Source organism: Notolabrus celidotus, chromosome 16, assembly GCF_009762535.1.
Source record: "Notolabrus celidotus isolate fNotCel1 chromosome 16, fNotCel1.pri, whole genome shotgun sequence".
Classification (NCBI taxonomy): domain Eukaryota; kingdom Metazoa; phylum Chordata; class Actinopteri; order Labriformes; family Labridae; genus Notolabrus; species Notolabrus celidotus.
The window spans coordinates 8,782,870-8,795,368 of record NC_048287.1 but is presented as its reverse complement, the minus strand read 5'-3'; the positions used below and the strand labels follow the sequence as shown (position 1 = coordinate 8,795,368).

The window sequence follows — 12,499 nt, the reverse complement described above, 5'->3', positions numbered from 1 at the left end:
TACTACAAACCTGTCAGTTACACAGTATTACTGATGCTAATTTTTAGCACCATGTCCTAATTCAATTTTTTTACAAACACGTCAATACCGTTTTTGCATCAGACCAAGTCGGTATTCGAAATGTAAGTGCAACACTAGTTTTGAACCATCTGTAAGGTTGTTGCATGAAATGAATCAACAGTTGCATGAAAGTTTTGTAAATCTGATCCAATGATGGAGCATCATTGTAATGTACTTTGCAATGGCCTTTCTTCTTCTTCTTCTTCTTCTTCTCTTTTCTTCTTTTCTTCTTCTTCTTCTTCTTCTTCTTCTTCTTCTTCTTCTTCTTCTTCTTCTTCTTCTTCTTCTTCTTCTTCTTCTTCTTCTTCTTCTACCTGTGCTCTTCAGGGGTTAAGGAACCATGTGGTCATGCAGGTGGTTTCTTAATCTAAAGGTTTGCGATGTCTGCTCTTACTATCCATTTTTACATCCAAGTAGGAGTCGTCTGGTGCTCAAAGGGTCGGTAGGTCGAGGTGAGAGGGAGCTCTGAGGGAGGACTAGAGAGAGCTGAGAGGATGCGGGCTGAATGCAAGATTGGGTGACATGAGTGGAGAGGTCCTGGAGAGGTCCTCATGATTTCTTGCAGAGCTTGTTCATGACATCTGACTTAAGTGTTCTGAGAGATGAAAGCTTGAAATAATGTATCTGAGTATGCTGGTACCATGAGGCCAGATTATTCTGTCATGATCTGTGGTCATATTAGGGACGGACAGGCTGCCACATAGCCACTTTAATGAGGTTTATTGCAGGGTTGGAGACAGTCACAGGGCTGGACCAGCTGGTTTGTAGAGGCAGAGGGGAGGAGGCTGATCACTTGGAGAATACTGGCTCTGTTTTAGCCCTGCAGACAGACTGAGCATCCTCTGAGTGGAGTTGTTTGGAGGTGAAGTGCAAACACAAAGATCAGACTCAGGGTGTGATTAGGGCACGTTGATGAACCCTTTGGAAATCACTGAAGAAAACACTCAAAATTAACTCCAGAACAGTGCAGAGTGGCCAACAAAGCTACGACTCGAATAGACAGGATGATTGGGCAACGAGCAAAGGATGAAGCCCACCTTCAGATGTCTATTGGAGTCTAAATCTCATCAGGTCAGGGCCCAAACTGTCCTGGTCTAATGTGGAGTCATAATGTTATAGTTTACAGATGTACTGTGCATGCACAAAGAGAGACAGGCTTGTTCAAGCTGTTTGCTTATCAAAGTGGGATTAAATCGTTGTCAAAAGTCATAGAATAACACAGATTACAGATTTCAGGTCATGAATGTTTGATGTTTGTTGAAATGAATACTTTGAGGGTCTTGACTAACACTTAAAAGGTTTCTCTCCCACAGCCGGTGGACACCCTGGCAGAGAGGGACTCAGGAGTGCTGCTGAGTGCCCAGACCATCACTTCCGAGACCATCAGCACCACCACCACCACCCAGATCACCAAGGTTTGTTTACTGCACCAACAGCACCCCCACTAATCGATACAGATCAATACATTAAATTAGTACCACGCTGTGATGGACCCCTGCTCTCAATCACCGGAGCCTGGGGTATTGAACCTCACAGACATGCTCTTTAAGAACCCGCAGGAGGGTGATTGAACGCAGCCAGACACTTCATCTCATTACAAACTCGACCTCTGCTGTGGTATTTGGTTTTTATATGAGTGTGGCATCATAAACCTGAGGTGAATTATTTTACTGTGAAAAAACATCCATTCCTCTCTTCCTGATGTGAACAGGAGCCTAAAGGTCTGCCTTTTTTTTCTTCCACTAATTTGTGAGAACAAGTAAAAACATAAATCTTGTTTTTGTCTCGATGAGCCAGAGTGACATCTTCTCAAACTCTCAAAGCTTGTTGTTATGTCTGATGTCTCATGTGGCTCCTCAGAGAACACACATTTTATTACGATGTCATCAAATAAACACATTTAAGAATGATTTTATCTGTTTCTTTTTTAAATGTATCATGCATCTGTTAGGTGTTAGGGGTTAAAACAGTTTAATAGAGGCTTGTTAAGATCAGAGGTCAGTGTAGACCATCTCTGTCTTTAAGTACAGACAGGATCACTGTGGCAGCGACCTGTCAGTCTCAGGTACCCCCTGTCTAACTACTCCCCTGCTTCCTGCTCTCTGCAACTCTAAATGGGACCATAATTTACCATGTGAACATCAGGCTGTATTGAAGAAGACTTAAAACCAGAGATTTAGACCATAAACTCATTAGGAGAATGTTTACTGAGGGAATAAATCAGCTGAGGAAATAAATCAGCTGAGGAGGAGGACTATTTACCCAGAGATTGATTTTACAACCATTGGAGTCGCCCCCTGCTGGAAACTAAAAAGAGCACAGGTTTAAGATGTTTTTGCACTTTCGTATCTTTTGAAACAAAGAGGGTAAATCCACTGAATTAAGAAAGATAAAGTCAAAACTCTCTCTTTTTAAGTAATAACTCTGTCAGCTCTTCACACATTAAGCATCCGTCTCACCTCACCGTGATTTCTGTTGCACATAAAGCTCATAAGCACTGTGATCCATGCCCTAAGGTCAGACTTTTTAAAACAGATCAAGGGAATAAGCAGCTTTACCAGAATCTAACAAGCCTCAACATTCACAAGGACTAAATCAACCTAAAACAAATCACAGCTGTCCAAGTGCCAGGAATTTTGGAGCACTTGAAACTGCTCTCTTCTCCTCTGAGGATATTACATAAATGATACCATAGCACGAGCCGGCTCATAAAGATTGATGTGTTGGTTGGGTCATCAAACCTTGAGTCTGAGTTGAGACTAGAGTCCTCAGTGTTCGAGTCCGAATGAGTCTGAGTTGATTTTGAGTTGGTTTCCAATCACCTGAGTCAGAGTCGGGTCTCTGTTACCTGAGGATTAATAAAGAGGAGCACTGTTTGACTCCACACTATTAACCGTCTGAACCTCGACTGACTCAGTCTTGCTTTTGCAACAACCTCACTGCCATAAAAAGTTAAACATGTCACCAAATTAAACATGTGCTTTCAGCTCTTTGTGGCCATTTTTAAAATGACGTGGTTTCTCTCTGTCTTTATTATTTATGAGTGCTGAAGCCATGCAGCCCTTCTCTGAAAACACCTCTGAGTGCATAAAGGACAAATAACAGGCCTTACCTGGACACTGGTTAGCAGGTTTTTCTTCCTGCAGTTGCTTTACTTCTCAGACTCTCTGGACATGCAGTCAGCTGGGGTGCTCTTTGTTGATGGTTGTCCTGAATTGTAAATCATGGTTTCACTATCAACCAATCCCCACTCTTCATTCTTCTTTCTCCTCTGTGTGTGCGCTCTCTGACAGCCTGTAAGGCATAATCATCAGTACAACATTTACATTTATACTGCTGATAGATAACCTGAGGCATTACAGGGTATTTAAAGCATGATTAACATTTAGCTGCAGGCTGAAACTGGTCCAACTAGTTGAGATGTATTGTGTATCCCATGAGTATGTTCAGCATAAGATCAGCATAGTGAAACTCTGTAAGTTCATTTCATGTAGATGCACATATGCTCTCAAATCTTAACCAAAGCATTGCTTTACACAAACAGTTTTTACATATCAAGCAAAATCCTTTTTTTTTTTAAGATCTTCTTCAAAAACTGCCTGGACCTATTGTTGACCTCTATATGTGAGGGTCTCTCTGCAAAGTTGGATTTTGTCCTCATCCAGAATCCTGTCAGGCATGGTGACTAATGACTTGTTGAGGAATGTGTTCCCCGCTCGTATTTCATCTCTTTTCTTGCCTCTGTTGCAGACGGTGAAAGGAGGGATCTCTGAGACTCGCATCGAGAAGAGAATCGTCATCACCGGAGACACAGAGATCGATCATGACAAGGTGAGGGACGTGAACCACGGAGATGATATAACGGTGTGGTTTATTAACAGCTTATTTGTTGTGTTGGCTCATATTTGGCCTCAGATGTACCTGATTGGGGCAGATGGAGTGATCTGAATAATTTGCCCCTTGGAGCCTCATTGTTTTCACACATCAAGTAAACCTGCTCTGTGTGAGAGTCATTTTAATTAACTCATTAATCATGTTCCTCGTAACGAGCCTGTGCTGGTGTTGTCTTCAGGCTTTGGCTCAGGCGATTAAAGAGGCCAAGGAGCAGCACCCTGACATGTCTGTTACCAAAGTGGTGGTGCACCAGGAGACAGAGATCAGCCCCGAGTAAGACGATGATCCTTTGGAAGGTGAGAATCCTCCCCCTCCATCTCATGACTCTGTGGTAATCTCTACACACAATAAAACACTCTGTTCATGCAGATCATGTGAAAACAGAATCAGCTCATTATAATTCCTGAAAGGGCCAAGAGTTAAGAACCAAAACAGGAAATTAGTTAGAAAATTCACAAAAGGAACCTCTGACACCAAAACTCATCTTTCCTCCGACCAAAGCAGCAAAGAAGAAATGAAAGTAAGGCGATACGGACACAGAAAACAGCACTGTGATCATGCACACGAGGCTGGACTTAGAGAGCAAGCATCATTTTCACCATTTCTTTCATATCCAAACATGCAAACACATTACAAAGGTTTAATTTAGAAGAGTATCAAGTTTTATTAAAAAGATACAACCTTTCAGTCTCAATCAAGCAGCAACCTCCGGTCTAAACATATGCAGAAGTGTTAAAAGCTGCAGTTCATCGAAGATCCGCTTGAGGCTGGCTCCGGAGGTACCGTAAGTCACATACACATGAATGGGAAAAAGACGATCTTTACACCAGAAATAAACATGTTTACAGCTGCATGTCTTCCCCCACTCTCTACTCCCAACATTTCCTGTCTGTAAAATAAAATATAAGATTGGTAGGCTTTCATTTTGGTGGGAGTACGTTGGTGTTGCGTCAGCAAACACATTTACTTTTTGATGGCAAAGTGAAGTTCTCAGAGGAGTGTACACCTAAACATAGACGAGTGCTCGGGTCAGAGTCTTTTGAAATGGGCTAAATTATGTGGTAGACTTGGCCCCGTCTGCAGATCACTGTAACCTGGCTTTTGTGCTGTTTCTCCAGGCAGTTTCTCATTGAGGGTACCGAGCTGAGTGGCATCTGTTGTGGCTAGTACAATTACTCTTGACATACAACTCATACAACATCTTTTTAGAATTAGGGTTGTTTTACTTTGTATTTTTACAATGGTGGATAAAAAATGCAACTTCAAATAGTTTTAGATTTGAATATAGTTTTGGGAGGCTTCTCTGATGTTACGAAAATTAAAGCCAGCCCGGCAGGGTCAGAGTGGGTCTACAGCCCGCAGTCTGTAAATCAGCCTCTATCTTCTCTCTGGGTCATCTTTGCCCAGCTGAAGCAGCATGTCTGCCCTCTGGTTTGTATGTTTCCAGTAAAATTCAAGTTTATCTGCAGCAGGATGCAGCTTTTTACTCTGAGAAAGCAACAAACTCTGCAGGGCCAGATTTACTAATCCTATTCTCCAGATTCTCCACGCGTTCTGCCCCAAACACAGGAGATGCATTTATCAAACAGACGCTGCAGGAAGGAGTTAGAGTTCGTGATGACAATTTTCTGTGAGAGTCTACAAGGTGAGGCTTTTCTCCTTATTGCATCAAATAAGCACAGCAGACAGGTAAACATGTGTACTTTGTATTCTGTAGGATCTGGAGGGTTTTTTTTTGTTGCATTTACAAGAATACACTGTCTATTCCCTGAGCTGCTGATACTGATACTACGTCAACATATTTTCTCTATGGTGCTCCGCTCCCCTGTTATAGCATAAAGTGAAGAATCAAGTAACAGCTAGTACACGAAGGCAGAGAGCCAGACTGTAGTAAGAGTACAAACACCAGAGCATACAATGGTAGATGTGAAAATCAGCTATTCGAATATAACTCCAGTAAGAACAGTAAAAGAGCTGGCCACTCAGAGGATAGTGGCCACAGATGCCAGTATAATAGAGTTTTTTCTGGGGGGAAATCATGCACAGCTTCTCTATAGGTGTCCTAAGCTGACATAATGATCGGGAAAGTGAGTCTAATAATCTCCTTTAAAGTATTTTATATTTACTATACTTAAAGCTCCTGTGAAGAGTTTTTAAAGGTAATGTAATCATCAGCATAAATATTGACTGTCTCTTTACAGTAAATAGTACTTACTGTAAGTATTGAAAGGTTAAATACAAGTAAATTATGTAAATAAAAGAGAAAGTGGTCAGAATGTATCAAATTATAATCTTTATTTCAATCTGTAAACCATCCTAAAATTTGAGTCACTTAAAGGAAACACAGTTCTTCAAAACTTAAACATCCTTTTCTGTGAAAATCAAGATTTTAATCTTTCTAATGTGTCCATATGGAGTGGAAATCCCCATCCCCTGTAATCAGAACCTCTCCATAAGATGAAAGTGTGTTTACTTGTACCATGTGGTGTGACAGCACTGAGGGACACTCACTGTTTCAGAAATAGAAATAGGACAGGAGTTTCTACTTGCCTCGAAAGATCTGAGACGGCAGAGAAAATAAATGATCTTTTTCTTACAAACATATGCTGTGACCTTTAGAGGAAAACAAATCATTCTACCCGAGTGTCAGAGTAACCTGTTTGATTCAGAGTTGACAAAAGGATTTTTATAAAGTCAGATGTTGAACCGAATCAGATGCTGAAGTCATTCAGGTTGTGATTGCAAACTCATTTTCTTTCTGCATCGGTCTCTAACTGTTTAGGCTTAGAGAAGCTTCACAGTGAGCTGTCAGTGAGGAGGTCAAATACATGCAGCACTGTGTCTGAATTAGCCTTCAATGGTGAAGCCCTCAGTGTGATAACAGCTGCAGAAAGAACTATAGCTATAGAAGATTATGTAAAATGCTAATAATCACTGCTGTATCCACACACACACCATGCATATGTCTGGAGGGTGTGTGTGCGTGTCTGTGTGTGTGTGTGTGTGCGCGTGTGTGTGTGTGTGTGAGTGTGTGTCTGTGGTGTGTGTGTGTGTGTGTGTGTGTGTGGTGTGTGTGTGTGTGTGTAAACAGTGTGTTTGAACGTGAAACCTCAGCTCTGGAGATCTGTTCATTAACTCAGCCCATGTGGTTTTCAATTGTGCCCGTGTTTATGTGATGTTGGAGGGTTCATGCTGGAGTCTGGGCTGTTAGTTCGACTGACAGGGTGGTATGTAAACACAGCGGCCCCACCTACCAAGCCTGCTGTTTGTGTGCGTGTTAAAGCCCTCAGTGCTGTCTGACAGGCAAGGAGGGGCGTGAAATCAGCTGACTGAAACTGCCACAGGAACAGAGGAGCAGTCTGTGTAATTCTGCTGGATTACATGAGCTGTAGCATTGAGATGACCTGAATGCTTTTAATATGACATATGGTCTTTGCCTTGCATGTACACAACAGGCATAGGGCAGTAAAAAAGGGCAAAATAAAAGCATCAGAAATAAAAGTTACATCAGGGAATCTTCTCCTCAAAGCATGAACATAAACTAAGTTATATTATAATAACCCTTCCAAAAAAACCGTTATCAAATCGTGTTGTGAACCCAGCACTGAGAATGTTCTTGTGTTGCGATTTGAATGTTAGGTTTCATCCCTTAGGTGGATGGCTTACTTATCTTTCCAGGTAGGCTAAATCAGTTTTGATATATTGAATCATTAAATCCCCTATTAACACTCAAACATTCATGGGTTCATCTAAAGTGAAAACTGAAGTGCACACTCTGTGCTGAAGAAGGCCTTTCTCCAGCCTGTTTGCAGACTCAGTTACTCGTCACTGTTGGAGGTGAATAAGTCAGGGTTAAATTCAGCTCAGACTTCTGGAATTCATTCAACTGCTCAGTACCAGAACACAATTAGCACACAGAGAGTTTAATGAGCTGCGTACAGCCACTGAAACCTCATCCTCTAACATCTAATCAGCAGGAAATCTTGCCTTGGAGCGTCTTTGTTTGGAAACTCTTAGATAATGATAAAAGTAGCATGAATAAATTTACATTTAGAAATTAAACTGTACTCATAATTCAGATGTTTGGACAGCATCTGTATTCTATCAGAGAGCATTTTAGTAAGCCACCTAAAGTTTGCTGAGCCTGTGAGACAGAGCTGATGGGCTCCACTAGTCCCATTCAACCTCTCTCTTTAACGGGCGTGTTCAGTTAGCTTCATGTGTTTACATCAGAGTGAAGTCTGAGACGCCAAACCATTACATCCTTACCATTTGTCCTCTACGGACATTAGGCTCACACTGAAATCTGAATCTCTGAGTCTGAACTTTCAAATTTAGACTCGGTGCCATTAAATGTTTTACTGCTTTGACTCTATAAACAGGAGCAGACTCACAGATTTATTGAAAGGCCTTGAAGTAGGACAGTTGGATCTATTTTTTACCACTGTCATTGTTTTAAATGTTTGGTCCTCTAACAGAAGTTCAGTTCATCTACTTCAGATTTATTTCAGAAATTAAAGATAAGATGCAAAAAGCACCCGCTTATTTTTGCAATAGGACCTTACATCTAGACAGCTGAGTGAACATCAAAAGCAACAGCAGTATAAAGATTTAGGTAAAAAAACCTGACTAAGACTTTTTTTCCTTGAATTTTGTTGATGTGACTTGGACTCACACATCAGAAATCTGAACCTGCTTATGATAAGAGGAATCTCTGTCGGGAAGTAGTATTGGTCATTACTCACACTACATCCAGTTACCCGACTCTGTCTCTCATAGCAGGAGTGGAAGATGCCGTGGGTGGAAGCTCGTCCTCAGCCACCTGCCTGCTACTGACTCTGTAAATGGAGTGGGATTGGTCCAAGCTCCTTCATCCTCTTTACTTCCTCTAGTGTACACCTTGTGAAACGGTCATTTTTCAAAATAGCAACTGAATTTTCTACGGTTGCTGCTGAAGTTGCCACACCAACGGTCAGCTGTGCCTTTGTTTCACATTGGCAGTGTGTACAGAAAGGACCAATCACGTCAGAGAACATGGCTTCACATAGCTGCACCCCAAACTGAAGGCAGCCAATAAGAGAGAAGCCTCAGGTCAGCTGACTGGCAAAAGTTTCAGGACTCACATAGATGCCTGGCCCAACGACAAGCATGTATACGACTAAAACTAGATTGAAAGACAGCACAGAAGGAAAGCAAAACATTAAAGAATACATTTGATTGAAGGCTGGTGTGAGCGTGGCCTGATACAGATACAGGGCAGGTTTTTTAGGTAAAATGTTGTAATATCATTGTTTAATGAGTTGTAATCTGAAGCTGGTATGTTTCACTACCCTCTACATTCACTTTTTCTCTTTTTCCCTTGGTCCATTTTCCCTTTTTCTCTCTCTACCTCTCCTCAGACCTCTCAGCTTCACCTCTCCCTCCTTTCTTGTATCTCTATCACACCATTTCCTGCAGCACCCCCTCCCCAGCCATCACACCTGACTGCACTCTACCTGAACCCACCAGACCACATCAGAGGGAACCAGCTCAACGTTGAACTCTGACCTTTAACCCTCAGGAGAAGGAGATGGACCCTACCAGTATTCCCCACAATCCCCTCTTGTTCCAGTTACTGCCAAAAGATCAACCGCTGGACTGAAAACAGAAGAAAAAAAAATTTTATAGAAGAGAAAAAAGAAAATAAAGTACAGCATTTGTGGATTTATTCCTCTCCAATTTGTCTGGAGATTTTAAAGAAATTTTCAAGGGCATTTGGTCTTTTAATCATGAGATTCCTGGTACTTTATTTTTCTACAGCTTTTCTTACCATCAGAATTGGTGATCGATAACTTTTTAACAGAGTGTTTCAAACTGCATCGACAAAGGGATTGTGGGTGATTTTTCGTGGCATCAGGACTCAAGGATCCCTCTCAAATTCTAGCGTGAGTTTGGTGTCATCTCTTGTACAGTAAAATCTTTTATTTTCCCTCTCAATGTGAAAAAATATTTTTTCAATTTATGTATAAAAAAAGATTGATTTTATCAAACCTTTCACCTTCCTGAGAGTTCTGACTTCTGTTGTGCGATCTGTCCATCTTTGGTTGTTTTAGTTGTGCTTGTTGTTGTCGTAGCGCTTGTGCCACTAGATCAGGGTTTTCTGAGGACCAGGGAGACAACAGTTTACTGAAACCATCTTTGCTTTATTTATTATTCCTCGTTCGTCTTCTTTTTGTGTGTTTTAGATCAGCAAAGTTTTCTGTAACATCAGGATTTTGTACTGAGGGCACTAAGCATGATGTCTACAGTATTCTACATATGTTTCACATTCTGACTTTTCTGCACAATGGGCAGTGTGTACCCGTGCAGAGAGAGGGCGCGAGGTGATCTTTACCTCATTGACCTGCACAAGCCTCATTAGAGCCTTTACATTCATGCCTCTGATTTGATTATATCTAACAAGAAAAAACTCCAATTATTACTTCACATGAAGGTTATCTGGTTAATGTGGTTAATTACTCTCATTCATTACACCAGTTATCAACACGCAGAGCGGGAGTGAACTTTAGGCTTCTGCAAGCTTGAAGGCTAATTATGGCATCACTTGGCAGTTATGTTTGCTTTTTATGTCCACCATTTGAATCAGTCCTGAGTCCATGTGAGTAGAGTCAATGTGTATATGTGCTTTAAAGAAGTCTTGACTCACGAGTAGTGAGCAAGCGTGTAAAGAATCCAACAGTTTTTCCAGATGAATCTTAAAATCGTGGTTCAGGACACTGTAGCTTCACATTACGGTGGCTGACACGGTCTGAACCACCATCATTAGGAGAAACATGCTTCATGCTTAAAACCAATGCACATTCATAAACACATGCTAAAGTAAAAAACAAATGCAACAGTGGAAATGTCCCGCAAATGATAAAAGTGCTGCAAAAAGCCAAAAATACTGCTCAGACAACAAACTCTGTGACTGCTCCATCTCAGGAATCATTGTCAAGTTGTTTGAACAGTTCGCCCTGCAGAGAGAGCAGCAGCTGGAAGTGGCAGCTGTCAAACCAGCCACCCGCTTGCCCACATGCTTGTGGCTGCAAGTACATAAGAATCCAGGTCTGGAGGGGTGCACTGAATGAAACGGGTTCTCAAGAACATGAAGTTTTCACCCAAACCAGACTCTTCTTAAACTTGAAGATTTATTATTCAGATAAGAAAGTGGAATAGTATAACATGAGTCACATAAGATTACGTAGCTGCGGCTAAATGAACATGCTTTATTCAGAGCCTGACAGCTGAGCAGTCTGCCATAGTAGCCCTAGCTGCACGGCTAACATAGAGTTGGAGCTACTTAAGCTGCACCAGAAACAGTTAATTTCGTGTAGCAATCTGTACATCAGAATTTTTTTAATTGAAGTCGGAAGTTTTTTGTACCCTGATGACTGGTGCTGATGATGTTTTGTGTCTCTTGTTAAGTGGTCTGATATAAGTTCACTAGATCGTCTTCGTATCAACAAAGGCGAAACATAACCTTGAATATAAACATATGAATCCAAAGTGTTGTACGATTTTAATTGATTAATAACGAAACAAAGTGAAGCACAATGTTTGTGATTCTGGAAGCCATTAACAGATTGTTTACAACACATGTACACCTTTATTATCTTCAAACTATGAACTTGTCCTGCTTAGTTTAAAGACAGGAAATACGAACGTCACAGAGGCCAAGTTTTCCTCCTGCTCTACACACTGCCCATTATCTCAAGACTCTTATTTAGTACAGTTCATGTAGTTCATATTTGTCTATTTTTGAACATGATGCTTTTTTAGAACATATATTCTGTACAGTCCTTTCCAACACATCGTAGTTCTTCACTGTGCTGTCGTCCCTCTTCTCGTTGGAATCAAGCAAACTTTTTTCTTTCATGTGAACCCTCACAATTTTCCACCACAGGAAGACATGTAATAAAGAACACCATACACAGAATAAAACACGAATGTAGACATTGTATTTATACCTCTTTGTGTCTCTTCTCCTTTTTATTGGTTTCAATCTCTCTGCGTGTCCCATGACCAACTACAACGCAGATGATTGAGAAAGTCTTCTTACAATAGTTACAGAAATAAGTCTAATTTCAAAGGACTTTTCTTCAGACAGGTCTCTGCATCTAGGTGAGCAATTTTGATGCTAGCTTCTAACTTCTAACCCACCATTATTTTTCCATTTATTCACACGTTTTGACACCCAAACCAATGTTTGTGTAAATCTGTTCCTATGAGTTTGGCAGTTGGTAAAGGAGGGTCTTAGTGTTTGGGTTGGAAAGAGGGATATAGGAGATGAAAGGAGAGAGAGATGATAGTGATGAGATGAATAATAGTTTAAGCAGCTGGCACATCCGTAGCAGCTGGAATCAGGCAAGTCCACAGCAGCGATCAGAGGAACCTACGAGACAAGGGAGCTCAGGCACTCCAGAAAGGTCTATGGTTAGTAACTTTAATGGGACAGGAAGAGTTAAAGTAAGTGATAGGCAGACAGAGGGGATCCCAGTGTGTACGTTTCCACAGCAGTCTAAGC

The 12,499-nt window shown here is 41.2% G+C and overlaps 1 protein-coding gene across 3 annotated transcripts in view; it reads left to right on the top strand.

Annotated features, from left to right (window-relative positions):
• epb41a (erythrocyte membrane protein band 4.1a) overlaps positions 1-11,933 on the top strand; it is a 62,859-nt gene extending 50,926 nt beyond the window's left edge. For 2 of the 3 annotated variants that reach the window (XM_034705536.1, XM_034705534.1), the window contains 4 exons: positions 1,359-1,475; positions 3,811-3,891; positions 4,133-4,250; positions 9,354-11,933. In XM_034705536.1, coding sequence (XP_034561427.1) covers positions 1,359-1,475; positions 3,811-3,891; positions 4,133-4,231 — 297 coding nt within the window. In that variant the 3' untranslated portion in view covers positions 4,232-4,250; positions 9,354-11,933. The remainder of the gene's footprint in view (positions 1-1,358; positions 1,476-3,810; positions 3,892-4,132; positions 4,251-9,353) is intronic. The other variant, XM_034705535.1, reaches the window with a different exon arrangement.
• The last annotated feature ends 566 nt before the right edge of the window (positions 11,934-12,499 follow it).